Source organism: Triticum urartu, chromosome 6 (genome assembly GCF_003073215.2).
Source record: "Triticum urartu cultivar G1812 chromosome 6, Tu2.1, whole genome shotgun sequence".
NCBI classification, from domain to species: domain Eukaryota; kingdom Viridiplantae; phylum Streptophyta; class Magnoliopsida; order Poales; family Poaceae; genus Triticum; species Triticum urartu.
The window spans coordinates 321,932,348-321,954,274 of record NC_053027.1 but is presented as its reverse complement, the minus strand read 5'-3'; the positions used below and the strand labels follow the sequence as shown (position 1 = coordinate 321,954,274).

Genomic DNA, 21,927 nt, shown 5'->3' with positions numbered 1-21,927 from the left:
ATCACCATGATCTTGCGTGTGCGTAGGAAATTTTATGAAATTACTACGTTCCCCAACACCTGTAAGCGATGAACTCGGACGTGAGTTGTCTGTGGTCTTGGGACACAATCTTGCCATCCACCCTTTTGCCTCGGCACATGTGAGTTGGCACACAACTCACTACGTGCCAAGTGGGACCTCATTTCCATGGTCTTGCACGCACAATTCACGGATATATTTCATCTTCACATGCACATGCAACCGTGTAGCGCACATTGACGTCCGAGTGCACCACCTTGTGTGGACGATAATGCGTAACCGAGTAGTTGTCAAGCCACATCTTCAATTCCAAGAAGGTTTCGAACTTAGACCCTTTAGCAATCCGGTTCTTGTCATCTCCCAAATCACGGTGAGACCTTGGCCTAACCCCAAGAGATATAGATTTGCCACCATCCACAACGGCTTCATCCGTGAGACTAACATCCTTGAACAATGGTGTCTTGTGATCCCGACCGAATACCTTCTCGAAAGCTTCGGCCTCCTTCACCGTGAACCCCTCCTCATCAACTTGTTCATCTGGACCTTCGTCATCCGAATCCGATGCATATGCATGGGAAAAAGGGATGGAATAGTCCATTGTCTCTTGCAAATGATATTTGTCGAGATCACCCACATTGTTGTCATGGAGATCAACTTCATTGTCATCGTTCGCATACTCATCATTGTCCTCTTGCAAAGCTTCATCTTGGTTGTTTGTAAACGGGCTCAATGTTGGCCTCACTTCTTGGGTCAAAAGAGATTCAACAATTTCATCTCGCTTCAAGGGTGGGTGTAACGCCTCAGATGTAACTTTCCCTATTTGTACTCCAACTCTTGCCGTTTCCGGCGTTAAGTTATATTTATTTCCTCGGGTTCGGGTTTTGTCTCTGTGTGTTGTTTTCGTTTTCATGCATCTCATATCATGTCATCATGTGCATTGCATTTGCATACGTGTTCATCTCATGCATTCGAGCATTTTCCCCGTTGTCCGTTTTGCATTCCGGCGCTTCGTTCTCCTCCGGTGGCCATTTCTAGCTTTCTTTCGTGTGTGGGGATTAAACATCTCCGGATTGGACCGAGACTTGTCATGCAGCCTTGGTTTACTACCGGTAGACCGCCTGTCAAGTTTCGTATCATTTGGACTTCGTTTGATACTCCAACGGTTAACCGAGGGACCGAAAAGGCCTCGTGTGTGTTGCAGCCCAACACCCCTCAAATTTGGCCCAAAAACCCACCAAACCCAGCTCCATGTCCTAGAGCGTTCGATCACGATCGTGTGGCCGAAAACCGCACCTCATTTGGACTCTCCTAGCTCTACTTATGCCTATATATACCCCCTCCATTTTCGGATCTCGTCTTCCCCTCGAAACCCTAGCTATAAAAAAACATCTCCGCGCCGAGCCGGACACGTCCGACCCGGCCGGACATTTCTCCGCCGCCAATCCCGCGCCGCCAAGTGGCGGGCGGACCACTTCCCCGCCAGCCGCTCCCGCCAGCCCGCACCGGCCCGAGGCGGGCCCGCTCCCGCGCCTCTCCGGGCCAGTCCCAGCCGCCGCCGCGCCGCCCGTCTTCCACGGCTCCGGGAGCCCGCGCCACCACCGCGCCATCGACGCCGGCGCCGGAGCTCGCCGCCTCCTCCGCCCGACGCCTCGCCGCCTCCCCGGCGCTCGCCGCCGCCCGCCGCCCGAGCCGGCCACGCCCCGCCGCCTTGCTCCGGCCGGTGAGCCCTGGCCTCTTCCCCGAGCTCCGGTCGTCCCTCTCCTCTCCGGCGGTTCGAGCTACAGTGTTTCCGGCGAGCATCGAAGAATGCGCCAGATCTGGATCTGGGTCATTTCGGTTGACTTTCGTCCCTAACCCTAGTTTTTTTATGCATACTTTGACCGCCCGTAACTTTGCATCCGTAGCTCCGATTTGGACATATAGCATATCAAAATGTTAGTCTCGACAAGTACATCATTTCATTCCATTGCATAATTTTCATTTGAGCTCATCTTGATGCCCAAAATGCTGTTAGAAGGAGGCTTCGTGAGTTAATTGTCAGATCTACTAGTTCATCTTAGACTTTTGTCATTTTTGCCATGATTATTGTGTGCATGCTATGCCTGTGAGTCCTTCATATGTTTTGTTAAGCATTTTGTCTTATTTCCAGAGGTGCAACCCATGCATTTTTAGGATGTGTGTGGTGACCTGCGCAAGCTTGCAAAGAGAGGCACCCGGGAAATCTGTTTTCAGAGACTTAGTTGTTTTCACGAAGTCTGGGATATTTTAGTTCATGATGCCATATGTTCAGCTTGTTTCCTAGTGATCTGTGCCTCTTTTGAGGATGATAAGTAAAGGAGTTTTGTTAATCATGTTATGCTCTTTCCATCCATGTCTTTTTATGCAATTATGGAGCACCCTAGCTTGAGTCAATCGAGCTCTACTTTTGCTTCGTGGTGAATCTGGGCAGATCGTCAACTCGTTTGCGATTTTGCCGGCGTTGTTGTAGTTGATCCGTGCATGCTATGCCATTGTTCTTGCCATGTATAGTTAGTATTTTGTGCCTTATTAATGGATGTATGCTTGCCTTGCCATGACTTGCACCATGGTGAGTGCATCGAGCTCGTTTACATGCCTTTGTGAGTTATATTTCAGCATGTCTCAGTTTTCACTAAGTCTGAAAACTGATTGGGTTTTAGCTATGTTCGTGTGCCCGTTAATATTTTTTGTGATCCCTTTTGGCCCCAGGTCACTTTGGGACTTTTGTTAAGCTTGTTGAGTAGCTCCATGCCATGTTCTTACTTGTCATGTTCAGGTCATGTATCATGTTGTTTTGCTGCTCCGAAGAGGGCTTCGTGATCTGAAATTTCAGACTAGTGTTAATTTCACTAAGTCTGGAATCTGTTTTGCATTTGCGTTTTTGCCATGCTTGTTTGAACCTCATAATGGATGAATTGGCCGTGGCTCAGTGCTAGTATTTTGTTAAGCATCTTGTGTGCATCCCTGCCATGTCTTTTGTTGTCTTGTTTGGTGGCTGTAGCATGTTCATTTCATTGCGTTTAGATGCCTACTTGCTGTAAATCGCAGACCGGTGTCATATCTTAAAACGCTTGCCATTTCCAAACCGTAACTCCGATTCCAATGATCTTTATATCGTTTTCAAGCGATTTCATCCCCTCTATCCAGTGGCACACTTGATTTTCCAAGTTGAGGCCAGGTTCATGAATTTCCTGTCATATCTTGCATTTTGCATCCCGCATCGCATCCCGCATAGCATATCTTCATCTCATCATATTGCTTGGTCTTGCACGTGGTTGATTGTATCCTTGTTGCTTGTTTGTCTTGTTGGGTAGAGCCGGGAGACGCGTTCGCTACCGAGGAGCCCGTTGAGTTTGCTTGTGAGGATCCAGTCAACTCTGACAACTGTGCAGGCAAGATGATCATACCCTCGAAATCACTACTATCTTTGCTATGCTAGTTTGCTCGCTCTTGCTATGCCAATGCTACGATGCCTACCTTTTGCTTGTCAGCCTCCTAATTGCCATGTCAACCTCTAACCCACCTTGTCCTAGCAAACCGTTGATTGGCTATGTTACCGCTTTGCTCAGCCCCTCTTATAGCATTGCTAGTTGCAGGTGAAGTTTGGAGGCCGTACCTTGTTGGAACATTTATTTACTTGTTGGGATATCATTATATTGCTATGTTATCTTAATGCATCTATATACTTGGTAAAGGGTGGAAGGCTCGGCCTCTCGCCTAGTGTTTTGTTCCATTCTTGCCGCCCTAGTTTCCGTCATATCGGTGTTATGTTCCCGGATTTTTGCGTTCCTTACGCGGTTGGGTTATAATGGGAACCCCTTGATAGTTCGCCTTGATTAAAACTTTTCCAGCAATGCCCAACATTGGTTTTACCATTTGCCACCTAGCCTTTTCTTTCCCTTGGGTTCTGCAGACTCAAGGGTCATCTTATTTTACTCCTCCCAGGCCAGTGCTCCTCTGAGTGTTGGTCCAACCTAGAGCACCGTGCGGGGCCGTCCCTCGGCAACTTGGGTTACGTTGGCTCCCGTACGCTTAGCTTATCCGGTGTGCCCTGAGAACGAGATATGTGCAGCTCCTATCGGGATTTGTCGGCACAACGGGTGGTGTTGCTGGTCTTGTTTTAACCTGTCGAATTGTCTTGTTGTACCGGGTTACCGAGTCTGATCGGTGTGTCTCGGGCGGAGGTCTATTCCTTCGTTGACCGTGAGAGCTTGTCATGGGCTAAGTTGGGACTCCCCTGCAGGGATTGAACTTTCGAAAGCCGTGCCCGCGGTTATGGGCAGATGGGAATTTGTTAATGTCCGGTTGTAGATAACTTGAACCTTAATTAACTAAAATGAATCAATTGAGTGTGTTACCGTGATGGCCTCTTCTCGGCGGAGTCCGGGAAGTGGACACGGTGTTGGAGTTATGCTTGCGCAGGTTGTTCCTCTAGATTCTCGCTCGTGCTTTGCCTCCTCTTCTCGCTCTCTTTTGCGGATAAGTTAGCCACCACATATGCTAGTCGCTTGCTGCAGCTCCACATATATTTGCCTTATCCATTCCTATAAGGTTAAATAGTTTTGATCGCGAGGGTGCGAGATTGCTGAGTCCCTGTGGCTCACAGATACTATAACTCCAGATGCAGGTCCAGGTGATTCCGCTCCAGGTGACGAGTACGAGCTCAAGTGGGAGTTCGACGAGGACTCTCAGCGTTATTATGTTTCCTTTTCCGATGATCAGTAGTGGTGCCTAGTTGGGGTTTGATTCAGGGCCTTGTCGCATGTTGGGTTTTCTTCTATTTTGGCGCCGTAGTCGGGCCATGAGTGTTTGTATGATGGATGTTATTTATGTACTCTGATGTGACGTGGCGAGTGTAAGCCAACTATGTATCTCCCCCTTTTATCATATATTACATGGGATGTTTGTGATGATTTCCTAACTTGCGACATTGCTTTCAATGCGGTTATGTCTCTAAGTCGTGCCTCGACACGTGGGAGCTATAGCCGCATCGAGGGCGTTACATGGGGGCTACTAGCAACCAAAGGGGAGGGTTTCCGATTCAAGTCCAAATGCAAACTTGAATCAACCTTCTTCGTTGCAAATAACTCAAGAGCCTTGTCAAGTGATTGGGCCATCGTTTCCTTGTATGCAACCCAACGTTGCTCCGAGTTGACACACATTGTCTTCCAACAGATGTGCATTCGAAAACCTACATTATGCCTTCCCTCCAACTCAACGATATCACTAGGTTCCATCCAATTCAAATCTTTCCTCACTTGTTGCAAGAGCTCCGCATAGTTAGGACTACTATCAAACACCATGTCAAGCTCATCCGGGTCCGGTTCAATATTGCCTTTCAAGAAGGCGTCTTTGTCCCCATGATGAACAAACACACATGTTCTTCCCTTCCCTATAAGCATTCAAACAACACAACGTAACATTGCTTCCATGAGTACTAATTTACGGATTAACACGGAATACAAACCCTAAAATATATATCAAACAACAACCCTAACCCTAACCATAACCATAACCCTATCCCTAAACCTAACCCTAGCACCAACATAAGAACACCCCTAAGAATAACCCTAACATACTAACAAAGTCTAATCATAGGAAATTAGCAAACAAAGATCTCACATCTCCATGCAAATCTCTAGATCCAAACAAAACTAGGGTTTCCCCAAACTAGCAACAAATGAGCAATTTGATAACATTACTTGGATCAAAACAAGGGGATCGGAGAAGATTACCTTGAGGGAGGGTTTGACTTCGAAATCCACGGACAAATTCTTCAAATTTGCAAGATTTGGGAGAGGATTTGAGAGGGGGAGAGAGTGAGAGAGGGGGCAAAGCACGGGTTGGGGTGTGTGGGGTGGGGGAGTGGGGCCCAGCCAAGCGGCTGGATAAGTCACAGTGCAGCACCCGAGCGCTAGGCGCTGCACATTAAGGCGTTGTTTGGATAGGTGATATATACAAAACCCGTACTCTAAAAACTAGGAAAATGGTTGAGCCGAACAAAACCTCATTTGGTTACTAAAACGAATCCACGTATATAGGGAACTAGGAACTGTACAACCCAGGATTTCGGGTTTATAGAAAAATGAGTATTATCCATTTTTTCACAAACGCGATTGCTACATGCGTGAGCGCAACAATTTTTTTCTTCACCCGCTCGTTTCTCAACAACTTTGTTGACGTTTTGTGTTTTGCTGCGGGAGATCCACTCACCGAGAGAATAGGAACGGGCTTATCCAAACAAGGAAGTGTACGTACCAGATTTTACACTCTCTCAACCCAAACGTGACTTTCTATATACTGGTTATTTGTAAAATCACAACTAAAACTGATTCGGCTAAAATCCAGCTGAAAACTTGTTTTCTATATACCGATCGCTAATCCTCCTTATCCAAACAACGCCTAAACGTGTGGCGCCTAGCTCCTAGGCGCTGCACTGCTGGGTGCGGGCCCAGGAGTTGCCACGGTGGACTAGCGTGTAACGCCCCAGAGATAGGCGCTGCACCGTTGGGTGTGGCGCCTGCGTGGCGAGCGCTACATAAAAATGTCATTGACGTGAAATAGTTTCACGAGCAGTTCATTCTGTGAATTGATTTCGTTCCGAGGTCAAAATTGTCAAATTTGCGGTAGTGAGAGTCACTTTCTATTCTTTGATGAACCCCACTAGTAGTAGCTTGCATTTGAAAGAAAAAATCAACACATATACCTCAAATTACTTTTTGCTATGAGACATCTGTATCCATATGTCATCATTGTACATGCCCTTAGAACTGGGGTTCGAGTCCAACTTAAAAAAAGAGAAAACAATTCAAAAAAAAGAGAAAAAGAAGAAGAAGAAGAACTGGGGTCTGAGACTGACACGACGCGCAACCGTCTTTTTTATGGCTGAGTCGAGCGTTGGACTGGTGCACCGGCTCCACCAACCCCATCAAAGATCCAGCCCACCCGATCCGACCCGCGCCGCTCCGCTATAACTCGCCGCTCCCCACCGCGGATCGAGCGAACGCTCAAGCCAACCCAGCAAGCACCATGGCCGGCACGTGCGCCCACGTCGAATTCCTCCGCGCGCAGCCGGCGTGGGCGCTGGCCCTCGCGGCCGTCGGCCTCCTCGTCGCCGCCCGCGCCGCCCTGCGCCTCGCCCTCTGGGTCTACGCCGCCTTCCTCCGCCCCGGCAAGCCCCTGCGCCGCCGCTACGGGCCCTGGGCCGTCGTCACCGGCGCCACCGACGGCATCGGCCGCGCCATCGCCTTCCGCCTTGCCGCCTCCGGCCTCGGCCTCGTGCTCGTCGGCCGCAACCCGGACAAGCTCGCCGCCGTCTCCGAGGAGATCAGGGGCAAGTACCCCAAGACCGAGGTCCGCACCTTCGTGCTCGACTTCGCTTCCGAGGGGCTCGCCGCTGGGGTGGAGGCGCTCAAGGACTCCATCCGGGGCCTCGACGTCGGCGTGCTCGTCAACAACGCCGGGGTCTCGTACCCGTACGCCCGCTACTTCCATGAGGTGGACGAGGAGCTCATGCGGAGCCTCATCCGGGTCAACGTCGAGGGGGTAACGCGGGTCACCCACGCCGTGCTCCCGGGCATGGTCGACAGGAAGCGTGGCGCAATCGTCAACATCGGCTCCGGTGCTGCCTCTGTTGTGCCGTCCGATCCACTCTACTCCGTCTACGCCGCCACGAAAGCGTGAGTACTAACCTTCTTCTTCTTCTTCTCGATCGAAATTACTACTGTACTTAATTTGCTCTGCGCGTACTACATACTATGGCATGCCATGTTAAATGTTCGTGCTCACAGATGGTGGTAGCGGAAGCAACCCCTGCGAACAGAGGGCACTACTTTCTTGCCTACCTGTACTTGATTTAGAAATTTTAGATGTTTGTTAGGATCCGGAAGGAGCTATGCTAGGAAGAATTGGGATAGGGAATCGAACAAGCACTTTCGGTGTGACTTGTTAGCTCGCGTGTCATACTCATGCCAGATTCTGGTGCTAGTCTTGGATTTAGATGTGTAACAAACTGTTAGGATAGTTTGCTTGATGTATGTCTTCAGTTCAGACCCTGTCCAGATCGGTTACTAAAATATTTTAGTGAATTGTCATTCACAAATTATGACTACATTGACAGCAGAGAGAATACTAATTTGTTTTTGTTTTCAGGTACGTTGACCAGTTCTCAAGATGCCTCTATGTTGAGTACAAGGGCAAGGGCATTGATGTGCAATGCCAGGTAACAACTAGTCTCTCGTTCTTTTATCTTTCTGTTATCTGCTTTCTTTAACTCAGTTGCTGTCCTTTTGTGGTTAATAACTGTTTGTTATAAAATGAAAGTAGCTGGGTTGTCTAATTTAGCTAATTTATATGTCTGGACAACTGAAATTTCAACTGAAACAACAAAACACATCACCTTTGGTGAATGTAAATAGTATATATTTTGTGATACAATCAATCGAATGCGACAAGCAGGTTCTGAATTTGTTCTAATAAGGATATGTTCTGACTTCTGCGTTACTTATAGATCAGACTAGATAACAAACAAGGCTTTGCGAGAAAAATTACCATGTCTCATCTTCAACTGAACTAATGAAGCATGTATTTCTATCTTATCATGCTATACCTACCTTTTGCTGCTGCTTATTGATCATCTGAGAATTCAGTCCCTAAGTGCTCCGTCCTTGCTCAAGGAGATATGTTGATAGATTATTTATGCAATGAGAAATGAGTTAAATACCAGTATCATGATGATGTTAGCACGTGATTCATATTTGTAGTCCCTTGGAGGATCCTTGAAAGTCTACCGAGAACTACTCATTTGAATTGTTTCGCCCTCTCTGTTGTTTTAGGATGTTGTTTTTTTATACGAATTGCTGAGCTCTAACTTAACTCCTGCGATCTGTTCAGGTGCCCTTGTACGTGGCGACAAAGATGGCATCAATCAGGAGGTCTTCCTTCCTTGTGCCATCCGCGGACACCTATGCTCGTGCTGCTATTCGCCACATTGGCTATGAGCCGAGGTGCACACCGTACTGGCCACACTCTGTTCTGTGGTTCTTGATCTCCCTTCTCCCAGAGTCACTTGTGGATAGTACACGCCTCAGCATGTGCATCAAGATCCGCAAGAAGGGGCAGGCTAAGGATGCCAAGAAGAAAGCGCAGTGATGATTCCGCTGCTAGTTCATTGTTGAGATCTGCCATGTTTCTTCATTATGTGTAATGGACTAGTACTTGTAGCTCTGTTGTCGGCATTTCAGTATCATTACCTTCCCATCACACTAGGTTGAGACTGTTGTTGTTCGTTCCACGGTTACGAAAGCACAAGCCTGTAATACTTTATCTCCAAATGAATGTAACGCCAGCTGCACTAAAGGTGAAAATGAAACTAACTAAATTTTTTGCTGGCTTCCTATGATTATTTTGCATCTTTGTCTAGCTGCTTGTTTTTTGCAATTATAATGTTCTTCTAGAATGGTGTTCCTTCCTTTAGCTGCAAATATAATTTGTAGAACATTGCTATGCAACCTAGGCTTTGAGCCAGCTGGACTTCATATCTTCAATTCTCTGTTCATATTTAGTCAGACTCATTAGTGCAACAATCATGAAGAAAAAAAAACAACTACTGGATATTCGTGTTCGTAATTTATTTAGTGCAACATTCATGTGAAGGCACCAAAATAACACAAACTTGAATGAATGATCCTCAAATTTGGACTCATCCTATTTTCAGTGTAACACCATTTTGGTGGATAAAAGCTAATAAAATCCACATAAATCGACATTTTTGAGATAAAAAAACGAGGCGAACTTTGCTTTCTGAAACATGGAGCTTTGCAAGTTTGCAATATATAACCCATACACTAGAGTCAGCTCTCTGCACAAAGTTAGTGAAAATCAACTCAGGAAACACATATGGACAACGGCGATCTTCTCTTCACCGCTTTTTTGAAATATTACGCAGCACCAGCGTCGTTTGTGAGCTGCGCCTCTTGATCACCTCCTCGGATGCTTGCCGTCTTCCCCATCGATCTCTGGCTAAGCATTCGAACAAGGCCGCTTCTGAGCTTCTGAAACTGTGATCCACTGACAGATCGGCTGCCGGCCATTGCCCTCTCCAGCTCCTCAGAAAGTGCTTTCACTAGGTCGTCGAAACGGCGCTTGAATGTCGGGTATCTTGATATTGACTTTGTGATCCCTTGCAATCTAGCACAAGATCGAAATAATTACAAAACAAAAATTGGTGCATTTCCCTTTTGCAAATGGGGAGAGTGGTGGGCAGAAGTACCTCCGAGCAAATGCATCTATTTCTGCTTGTTTTCGCTCATTCAGGGATGACAAATGCGGAAGAGTCGCCTTGAGGCGTTTCGGGTCGCTGATCAACAGTACGCGTTTCTGAAGGTACGCCTCCTCCTCTTCTGTAAAATTCTCGGCTTTGATTTGATCTTTGATGACCATCAGAGGGTCAAAGAACCAATCAAATAGTGTATTCTTAGGCCTGTTGTCAGATGTTATTTCACAGCCATCTCCTGCAAATTGCACAGGGCAAGTCAAGCTAAGCCATAACGACACCTCTTGAATGGAGAAGAAGACCTATTTTTACTCACTGAGAATCAGGCCATCGGAATCAGCCTTTGCAGATCGTAGGAGTGCATTGAGAATAACATATGCTGGCAAACCCACATTAAGCACTCCGCTGCCGCCTTTGCCTGACTTTGTTTCTTCGATATCTTTCGGTGTTATCACTCCTTCAGCGACCAGAGCCTCGCCACGGTGGTGACACTCTTCGAATAGGTGATCTAGCAACTATACAACATTATAAATTATTAAACTGCACAAATTTAAGCCAATTGAATTGTAGCCTGCCTTGCAAAGTAAATTCGAAATGGCAAGATTAATTAGCACAATGTAACCTTTCAAAGTCTAAAACAGGCGCCATTCCCAGCATATAAGAATACATGGAAGGTACTCCCTCCGTTCAGAATTACTTGTCTCGGAAATGGATGTATCTAGAACTAAAATACGTCTAGATACAGAGTATATATCAACCAAACGGCAGCAACAAAATAAAATTGTGCAGTGAACACAGAGTAAAAAAATCTCTCGAAGCCAGGAAAAATTCACCTTAAATGGATTGAACTCATCAAAGCTACTCTTAAATGATGTAACCCGTGCTGGAGCTTTCTTTCCATCTTGCTTATCCCTGAATGAGGCGGGCCTTGACAGCGGGCCACGGGTACTTTCCACGGAAGCTTCATTCTTCTGGTATACAAACCTAGGCATGATTTTCGTGTTAACTCGGTTTATTCAGAAGGGACAACGCAAGGAGAATAATGCAATATGAAATACATCATTTGTACCTAGGAAAGCAAGATCCTGGTGCCATGTCAAGTACATCATTTGTATACTCATCAAAGATGGATACTGATGATATTGCATAAGATAGTCCCATGAAAAGCGAGGATTCCTGGCACATCAGCAAGATTGTAGGAGTAAGCTCCGTGGCTTCACCTTTGATACGTCAGTGCAGCTAATGCTTGACGTTGGAAGTAAAAATATTTTTGTTTCCTGCTTATACCTGATAAACCACAATGGCAGCATATGCGCCTAGAGGAACACTGGAGATCATGGAGGCTAGGAAGGCTCCTAAAACAGCAAATGGCCAGAGAAGAATAGCCAGACCAGCGAATGGCACACACGCTGTCTCAAGGAAAGGTCCTTCTCTGCCAACTAGATCTTCAATCAGTCGCTTCCATCCTTTAAAAAGCATCACAGGGAACTTGTACAAGGCAATTGCTGTGAACATTATCCCATCCATTAAGAGTCCACATGCCGCAGCGAGTACTGCGCCAGGAATATCAAGCACTCTGGGAAAATGCACAGTTAACTGTTTGAATTTGTTCAACAAAATTCTTCGAGAAAAAAAGATACATAGGGTATTCAAATATAGCACGGTGGAATTTCATTTGACATGGCAAACTTCACATAGAAATTATTCTTTACTTCACCGCAATCCTGAAATGTTTGTCCATAGCAAAAACAAATGCACCATATAACAAAAGAACATAATAATAATTACAGTGACACATATAATGATATTAGCAATTAGCATCCCTATATGAAGGTTCCATGATTCCACGCTTACAATTACATATTTAATAATACAATTGCACTACTCAAGTTAGTCCTTGGAACTCATGGAGTTTGTCCAAATATCAGATGGAAAAGCTAGCACAGAGAAATTTGCAGCCTTCTTGGATAGAAGAGAAATAGCTAAAAATAAAAGAAGCAAGCAAACCTTATTTCAAATGGTTTTCCACCAGGAGGTTCGTGGAACCGTAGATCATCCATATATGCAAGATATGAATGGAATAGCATGTCTTTCAGGTCCCTGACTACTGTACAGCCTCCTGTGATAGTGCTCCATGTTCCATCCTGCATTTCAATTTAGCTACTCATGTAAAACAAGCACTCCCTTGTTTTTTATGTAGGGAATATTTGACCGGCCAATTTTTTAATTTGAGCGTGAATTTCTTGTACAGTATTTTGTTAATAGATACAAAATTACAAACATAATAAATTGATTTTGAACAATAATCCAACAGTACTAATTTTCTGTAACATAATCCACATATTATTGGATTTATTGTTGGCCCCAACATGGATTTTGACAATTGAAAATTTGAGAGGTGCTTAAACAGCATAATTTCAAAGTAGCACCATAAAAAGTAAAATCATGAACATACCACAAAGCAATGAACGAGTGGCCTTTTTTTTCCTTCACCGAGTGCATCAAATGTGGCCATTACTGGTGCTAGAAAGCCGTATGCTAACCCAGCAAGTACACTTCCAACGATGCCAACTATCAGCCACAAGACTAAAATCCCAGATACAGAAATAAGAAGCAGCAGCTTCACAACAGGTCCCACCAGCTTGGTTCTGCCTTCATGAAAAAGGGGATCAGTGGTCAGCAACTCAGCACATCTATCTACATAGATCCATAACATGATATTTTCTTTTCAGATAGATTTGTGCAAAACTGTGAACGCTACCTTATGATGCAGTAGTACGTCCAAATCACATGCATAGGCCATAACCCCAGGACGAGTGCAGAAATACCGATCGCTATAATAAGCCAGGCCCATGGGCCAAACAGAACACCTGGATAGGCAAAAGCAACAAGAACACAGGATTAGCAAATCAGACTATGAAACAACACATGTGTAGCAAAATGGCAACTTTGATTTCTGGAAGTAACAAATTTCGATCACCCTTGTGTTCATTTACTTCCAATACCACAGTTACATATCTTTCCTTTGATATGACTTGAATTGTCAGTTGCAATGACCAGTAGCAACCCGTTATATTGCACATACAAAAGTTGAAGCAGGGAAAATGGCTTAAAGTCCAAAGTGCACATGATCATTTTCAGAAACAAGAAAGAAAACTCATTATCGTATATTACCTCCGTTCCGAATTACTTGTCTAGATACATTCATTGTAAACAAATCTAAGACAAGTAATTCGGGGCGGAGGGAGTACTACAGAAGACCTGTGAATCTGGCCAGCTGATGTTTCATTTCAGGAACATGCCTACAGCCAGCTAATATGAACTCTATTGGTTCCATCACTATTGAAGCCAAAAGTACCACATAGGGTCGTTACTATATATGGAATATGTACAACAAGTATTCACTTCTAGATTCCATAATGAGAATTTGTGGAATGCTCCAAGAAAGTAAAAGAACAAAGCCTCTTCATACAAGATAACAGGGTGAACAACACAACACAAGCAAAGCAACCACAAGATGGAATGAAGCCCAAATACTTGAAACAAATAACTCTTTAATTCATCATTCTGCATTCTAAAACAAATAAATGTATCAAACATAGACAAGCAGGTACTGATGTGTAAAATTGCCATCCTATGGTCATATGAGAAAATATCATGTGATGCAATTCCAATCCATAGTACTTTCTTAGGACAGCAAAGAGAAGCGAAGTGAAGTAATAGACAGGAGCAGGCGTTGTGGTCACCTTTGATGATCCCCAGGAGAAGAAGGCCACAGAAGAAGGGCAAGAACTTGAAGCAGCTCCAGACAGAGGCCCGGAACCCAGCCGATGGCTCCATGACAAGCTCGGTCAACTCGAGACTCTGCTAATTCCCTTTGTATTCCCTTCAAGAGCAATCAACGCTATCCAACCGCACGAACTTGGCAAGACGGCAACAGAAGAATGAGAAAACTAAACTGAGCTTGCTTCCAGGAAGAATTTCCAAGAACCGTTAGCACTTAGCAATCAATCCCAAGGCCGAAGAACCGGCAAGATATGCAGAAGAAAGCGGGCTGTGCTGACTGCTATGGGTGGTTGGGGTTCGGCAAGAGCAGGCGGCGGCCTGGGGATTGGCGGTGGGTACGGGCGGTTAACTAAGTAAACAAGAATCAGCGCCAAAGGGGAAGCGAGAAAACTAGCAATAAATCGAGAAAAAAGTGGAACTGGCTTCGCAGCGGCAGCCGCAGCCGCCCTGTGCTGTCACTGCTGTTTTGGCTGTGCCCTGAGGGAGAGAGAATCTGATGCTAAGCCACTGGCAGGGAGGGAGGCAACTGGAGCAGAGCAGAGGTTGCTTGCTCTTGGGGCTGCGCGATTCAGATTGTTAGTTTAATACGGAGATTTGGAAAAGGAAAGGAGCCCAGATGGTTTGCTGGTGGGGTGCAGGTTGCAAGGGGGGAGGAAGACGAAAGGGACGGGACAACGAATGGTCACACAGATTCGTGCGTAGTTGTGGCTGCTAAGGGCCAGTTCTTTTGCAGCTTATTTCAGCTTATTGTGAAAATAAGCCAAAAGCCAAAAAGAACTCATTTTAGGGATGGAGCTTAACTTATTTCCACAGCCCTTCCCTTCACAATGAAAAAAAGCTGGGGGTATGGCAGCTTCCCGCAGCTTCTCGCGGCAATCACTTAAAAAACGAAACGGTATATTCCTTTGCCCTCACACTTGAACACAATTACGCAGGAAATGCCACCGCGCCCCTCCAGTGTACCAGCCCCGAAGAAAAATTGCTCGCAACGCCCCGCGCCCCTGTCGTCCCTCTCCTCCCGCGATTAGGGTTTCCCCGCTGCTGCCGCCTCCAGCCGCCGCCGGCGGCCCCGCCTCAAGCCACCGTCCGCTAGCCGCGCCTCAAGCCGCCGCCCGCTGGCCGTGCCTCAAGCCGCCACTACCAGACCCGCCTCAAGCCGCCGCCACAGACCCCTTTGTCAAGCAGGACGGCTGCCCGCCTCCGGCGCCGTGGACATCGGCTTCCGAGCTCGACTGGATGGACGCCGACCCCCTTCTCCGCTGATATCGACGGCGGCTGCTCCTCCCCGATGCCCCACTCCGCCCCACTCTCCTTCCATGGCTGAGACGCCCCTGGTTCGTCGCCGTCGTCGTCAACGCACTGCCCTGACGCCCGGCACCTGCACTTCTCTGGACGCCATGGCCACCCACTGCTAGTTCTCTGATTGTCCATCGAGTAGCAAATGCTTGACAATCTCATGGCGATTAGGAGTAGTATTCTCTTTGCCTATTTCAAATTTTATTTCAGAGATGCATATGAATTTTGCTGACATATCTTCAGGAAGTGCAGTGCTCATGTGCACCTTAGTTTTTGGCCATGTCCAAGTTTCTATCTGTTGTAAAAAAAGGATAAATGTTGCTAGTGAATGTTCAGAAATTTGTATGCAAACACTAACATTTTGATTGTTGTTTGGTTTGGTCCTGCTATACCTTTTGCAAGTGCAAGAGAGTACGAATGAAGTTGTCCAAGTTGCTGCTACAATTCACAAAAACTGCAGTTAAATCATACAATTACATTTTAGGGGTATTGTAGACTTTTCATCAAAGACCCAGAACATAAGCTTGGACAAAAGAACTGGATGGCTTATGCTAGGGGGCTTATTTCCATTGCAGCTTATCAATGACTTATTCCCACTGCAGCTTATGCAGAAGCCACACCTCAAAAGAACTGGGCCATAATAATACACGGTAGAGATGAAAATCTGCAGCAAATATCTTCTTTGCAAACTACATATATGCCTTTGCAGTATCCTCTTCTCTTCCCCTATGCAGAACGTGGGTTTCAGCTCGGGCTTAAATATATTGGTTCAGACCCTTTAGATACTAGCAAAAGAACCAAGCTCACTATGCAGGACTACTATTCCTGTTGTCTCCACTATAGACCAGAGCAGCATAATCCATACCTTTGTTGTGGTTTGCTTTCCTCATAGGCCATTGTAGATGCACGCGCTTGCATAGACGAGTGGAGGCTGCATTTCATCATGAAGGCTAATAATGATCTTAGAGCAGAGAACTTGCAAGGAGCCACTGATGCTGTTGGAAAAGGGCAAACAGATGCAAGTTCTGTTGGCAAAAAAAAACATACTTCCATCCTCTTTTACCGATGGCCGGCGTTATATGATTGAGAACTTCCAGGAAGAGGTGGCTATTTCACGTGTGTTTGGCCCACCAGACCTTTTCACCACCTTTACCTGTAATCCCAAGTGGCCTGAGATAACAGAAGCCCTGTGTTCTGAGCCTGGCCAGATGCCTTCAGACAGAGCGGATCTTCTAGTCAGGGTTTATCACATGAAGCTCAATGACTATATTCATGATATTAAGAGTGGGGAGGCCTTTGGTCCTATCGTAGCGGGTAAAACGTGCTTTGGGATTCCTCTCATCTCTTTTTGCCTGTTATTTTCCACCTCAGCTCGTGATATTTTTTATCCCTTTGTTCACAGTACTGCACACTGTGGAGTTCCAGAAAAGAGGGCTTCCTCATGCCCATATCCTGATCTGGCTTGATAGGAAAAAAACGGGAGGTTAGCCCTGCTTTAATTGACTCTTTTATATCGGCCTCCATCCCTGATTCTGTTGCGGATCCTCTTGGATACGTTCTTGTTTCTGAACACATGATGCACGGCCCTTGCGGGGAAGATGGTGTTAAATGTCCTTGCATGAAAGATGGATTGTGTTCAAAAAAATTTCCTAAGTCATTTCAGCTCGAGACCTCTCTAGATGATAGTGGATTCCCTATGTATAGTCGCCCAGACAACGGCCGTTTTATAATTAAAAAGGTCAGGCTTGATAATAGGCATGTTGTTCCTTATAATCTGCTTATGCTAAAAAAATAACAAGCGCATATTAACGTTGAGTGGTGCAACAAAACCCATGTCATCAAGTATCTTTATAAGTATGTTACAAAGGGTCCTGATTTTTCAAAAAACTTTGTTTGAAAGCATCAAAAACAAGCATGGTATTGAGATTAATGAGATCATGGAATATAGACAATGCCGTTACATATGTGATAAAGATGGTTGCTGGAGGATATATGGTTTTGATATACACAGTAAGATGCCTTCTGTTGAAAGATTGCCTGTTCATTTATTAAATAAACACATGGTGTGTTTCAATGTTAAAGCAAACCTGAAGTCAGTTGCTGACGATGAGTGGCTACAGAGAACAATGTTAACCGAGTGGTTTGTAGCTAATAGATGCCATGAAAATGCTAAGTCTCTTACTTATTGTGACTTCCCAACCAAATGGACTTGGCTACCAAGCAAAAAACAATGGATTCCTAAGACCTTGAGTTATAGGATTGGTAGAATTTATTTTGTTCACCGTACAACTGGAGAAATTTTCTATCTTAGAATGCTCTTGATGGTTGTCAAAGGTGCCATGTCTTATACAGATGTTAGAACTTATATTGAGATTGTGTATGAAACCTTTAAGGAGGCATGTGCTGCTAGGGGCTTACTTGGAGATGATCTTGAATGGTATAGTGCATTTGATGAGGCTTTGACCAGGGGTATGGGAGCTCAGCTGCACAGGCTTTTTGTTACAATCCTTGTTCATTGTGGTGTTAACGATGAAAATGTTTTCTTCGAAAAATATTGGTCACACTTAGCTGAGGATATTAAGTACAATACCAAGCGCTCTTTTCGTGATGATAATCATGTAGTACCTCCTGATGAGCTGAGAGACATCTTGCTTGATAAGTTGACAGTTCTATTTAGTAAAAATGGTTCTAATATTCTAGACCACAAACTGCCATTAAAGACTACATATGACGATAACTCTGATGACAATGAGATGATAACTGATGAACTATCTGTTGATCCTAAAAGTGAACTGCTAAAGGCAGAAACCATGTACAACCAATTAAATCCAGATCAACTCCTAGCTTATAAGAATATTATCGACCGAGTTGTGTCTGGAAAACCTAGCTTCTTCTTTGTTTCTGGATATGGTGGAACTGGGAAAACTTTTCTCTGGAGTTCCATAATTGCTTATCTTAGAGGTAAAGAAAGGATTGTTCTCACAGTTGCATCTTCTGGGGTTGCAGCACTTCTTTTACCTGGCGGTAGGACTGCTCATTCTAGGTTTAAAATACCAATCAGTCTAGATGACAATGGAACATGTGATATAAAAAGATCTAGCAAATTAGCAGAGATGATCGAATCGGCCTCCCTAATAATATGGGATGAGGCTTTAATGATGCATCGTAGATGTTTTGAGGCTTTGGATCGTAGCTTGCGTGATATCCTGTCTGCCGACGATCCTTCTATAGCTGACATGCCTTTTGGTGGTAAGGTTATGGTTTTGGGTGGCGATTTGAGACAGATTTTACCAGTCATTGAGGGTGGGACTCGCTCACAGGTTATAAATGCTGCTATAACAAATTCACCACTATGGCGTTTTATAGAGGTTCTACATCTTAAAGTGAACATGCATTTGGCTGTGCAAACAACAGATCCTGTTTTACAGGCTGAGATAGCTTCTTTTGCTGGTTGGATCTTGAGTATTGGTGATGGTACAGCGCCTTGTGTTACTAGGCAAGGGGAGTGTGAGCCAAGTTGGGTAACAATTCCTGATGATATGTTGATCCATTCTGAGGAAAATAGAATAGGCGCTATTGTTAATGCTGTATATACAAACTTTGCTAAAAATTGTTCTAATCGAAAGTACTTATGCCAAAGGGCTATCTTAACAACAACAACAAATGATTTAGCTCAGGAAGTTAATGACCATGTGCTAGCCTTAACGCCTTCTGCTGAGAGAGAGTACTTAAGCTATGATTCTATAGGAAATGCTGCTGACTCAATGCGTAATATGGATGTGTTTTATCCTATCAAGTACCTAAATACAATTAAAATTAACAATTTCCCACAACACAAGTTGCTATTGAAAAAAGGTGTGCCGATTATGCTCCTTCGAAATTTGAGTCAAGCAACTGGTCTTTGTAACGGTACTCGTCTTGTTGTCTCTAAACTTGGTGAGAAAGTCATTGAGGCTATTATCATGACTGGTTCTAATATTGGGGATGTTGTGTACATTCCAAGGATTTGCCTCACTGCCAAGGATCCTAAATGGCCATTTACTTTACATCGTCGCCAGTTTCCAGTCAGGGTTTGTTATGCCATGACTATCAATAAGAGCCAGGGACAGACTCTCTCAGTTGTTGGATTATACCTGAAAAGCCCTGTTTTCACTCATGGCCAGCTTTACGTGGCGGTTTCACGTGTGGCTTCCAAGAAAAACTTGAAAATACTTATCGAGAACGAAGATGGCACACTTGGGTCTCAGACTAGAAACATAGTTTTCTCTGAGATCTTTGAGTCTTTGGAATAGTACCTACATCGTGCTTTATTTTGCGAGCTCCTTTTGGTCTCACTACTACTTGCTGCCTCTTAGTCTCTATTATTATATGCTTCTTGATTTGGTGAAATATTTCTATTGTCTGCTCCCTTTTCAATAAGATTTGAGTTTGTAAATGTTGTTTTATCTATTGCTGCTCATTACCTAAGATAGCGAATACTGTTCTTTTCTGCGCATCTATGTACGCCTTGAAGGTATTTTGGTAGTTCGCTTAGTATGTCTGTTCACTTGACTTCAATTAGGTATGCCATTATATTGCAAAACCTAATATGTTGCTTCTTTATGTATTTTTACCTTCCTAAACAAAAGTGTCTTTATGTTTCCAGATGGCGCATCAGATGCTCTCTCAGATACACAAGCACAACAGGAAGTGGGTTGTCTCTGTCCTTGTCTCGCGCCTATGGTTTTATCGTGGGGGCACTGACAATGGGCCTATCCAGCACATGGACTTAGTTGTTCTTGATAGCCAGGTTTGCCTTTACATAGCTAGCTCAACGCCAACTGTCCATATTTGGCCTAGGATACCTTTCTGATTATTGTTTTTGTTGGCAGGGCAACCATATGTATGTGCAGATACCTCCTCAGCGAGCAGAAGAACTGAAGAATGAGCTGCAGGAAGGAAAAGTCTACATGATGAGCAGACAAGCTATAGACCTGTTGAGAGTCGCTTCATGATTCAGTTCGCCAGGTTTAGCAACGATGTTTTACGCTCGGGCTTGGAAGCAGATTACCCATTCTGCACCTACAATTTGATCCCATTTCAGGACATCCCCAGGCCATGTGGGCCACCGCCTCATTTCCTTGGTAAGTTGTGTCACTGCACGCCTAAGTACATTAAAAACCACTTGTCAAATATCTGGAGTCTGATGCTCTTGCAAATTCTATGGTTTTGAAGATTTCATTGGAAGAATAACTGCCGTTTCTGATGTGGTCACTATCCAATCAATGCATCAGCCAGAGCCATCAAACACAAGGACAATAATCCTGACTGACTTACAGTAAGTGGCATTTGCTTATTATTATGCATGCACCATTCTAGGCCACCTGCTCGTTCATTTGTTTACTGATTTGTTCGTCATATGAAACCTACAGGGGCAAGGAGCTAAGGCTTGTCCTCTGGGGTGATCGAACGATTGAATTCGAAGAAGAAGCAGTGCGGGCAAGAGACGAAAAGGAAGCTGTGATTGCAATTTTCGTAGGAACACTACCTAAAATAAATCAAGGTGGTCAACCTATTGCATCTTATACATTTATGCATTCTGTATTGTACAACCTTTTCATTCTATGTTCAATGCAGCCTCTTACCCCTCTATATTGTTCAATAACTATGCAGGTGTTCAAGGACTTAGTGGTAGTTCTGCTTGCCGTTGGTACATTGACGAGGATCTCCCAGTGATAAATGACTTCCACAACAGGTGATTTCTATATGCCTTCTAATTGGCTTCTCTTGCTTTAACCATGAATATGAAGACAGTGTTGTTTTCTTTGTCACGCTGCTAACTATCCCCCCTGTTGCGTATTAAAATAGGTTGGGGACTAATTTCAAACCCATTGATAGCAATGCTGCTTTGACCGAGGGTGCATTTACTACCCGTATCTACGCTGATCCTGTTGAAAAGACCATGTCAGAGCTCCTCCACCTGAACCCTTACGAAAACGAGGTATCCTCGCTGTCTTTTCCTCTATATGTTGTTCCCAATTTTTCCTGGTCATGTGCTCAACTGCAAGTTATGTTACTTCGACAGGAAAAACGGTTCATATGTACCGTTACTGTCCAGAGGCTCAATCCTGATCAGCGCTGGTGGTTCTTCTCTTGCTCCTCCTGCAACAAGACCTCTACAATAGTCGCATCGAACTACCGATGCGCCAATCCTAACTGCTCATCCATAGCAGCACAGGAAACGTATGTGCCTTCCAAGACCTTTGTCTCCTGTTTCTTTTGTTTTGTGTTGTTTGTTTCCTTAGGCTTCCTGCCTGATTTATTTAGATATGCCTCTTCTATGTTTTATTAGTCCTTTACTACAGTCCTCATTCTATTCGTGCCATGTGCAGGTACTGTATTTCGGTATTTGCGAGTGATGATGTAGGTGAGGCTGAGTTCACCATGTTTGATAAAGTTGGAAAAGCAGCTGTTGGAAAACCACTCCTCAATTTACTGAAGTTTAGAAACCCAGGACTTCCAACCATACAAGAGATAGCCCGTGTACCGATGGTTGA

General features: G+C 44.8%; 2 protein-coding genes across 3 annotated transcripts; one reads left to right on the top strand and one right to left on the bottom strand.

The window, feature by feature from the left end:
• The first annotated feature begins 6,968 nt into the window (after positions 1–6,968).
• LOC125513367 (very-long-chain 3-oxoacyl-CoA reductase 1) lies at positions 6,969–9,431 on the top strand. The gene is made up of 3 exons (XM_048678468.1): positions 6,969–7,715; positions 8,188–8,257; positions 8,929–9,431. The coding sequence occupies exons 1-3, from the start codon at positions 7,066–7,068 to the stop codon at positions 9,184–9,186; spliced, it is 978 nt and encodes a 325-aa protein (XP_048534425.1). The 5' UTR covers positions 6,969–7,065; the 3' UTR covers positions 9,187–9,431.
• A 192-nt stretch (positions 9,432–9,623) lies between these two features.
• LOC125513366 (uncharacterized membrane protein At3g27390-like) lies at positions 9,624–14,771 on the bottom strand. Of its 2 annotated transcripts, none has more exons than XM_048678467.1 (10): positions 14,056–14,771; positions 13,071–13,179; positions 12,765–12,961; positions 12,317–12,453; positions 11,597–11,885; positions 11,379–11,485; positions 11,143–11,293; positions 10,626–10,824; positions 10,307–10,547; positions 9,624–10,224 (listed from the first exon to the last, which is right to left on the bottom strand). In XM_048678467.1, the coding sequence occupies exons 3-10, from the start codon at positions 12,822–12,824 to the stop codon at positions 9,975–9,977; spliced, it is 1,434 nt and encodes a 477-aa protein (XP_048534424.1). In that variant the 5' UTR covers positions 12,825–12,961; positions 13,071–13,179; positions 14,056–14,771; the 3' UTR covers positions 9,624–9,974. The 2 variants fall into 2 exon arrangements, with proteins under 2 accessions (XP_048534424.1, XP_048534423.1); XM_048678466.1 differs by having other exon boundaries at positions 12,765–12,957.
• Positions 14,772–21,927: the final 7,156 nt, after the last annotated feature.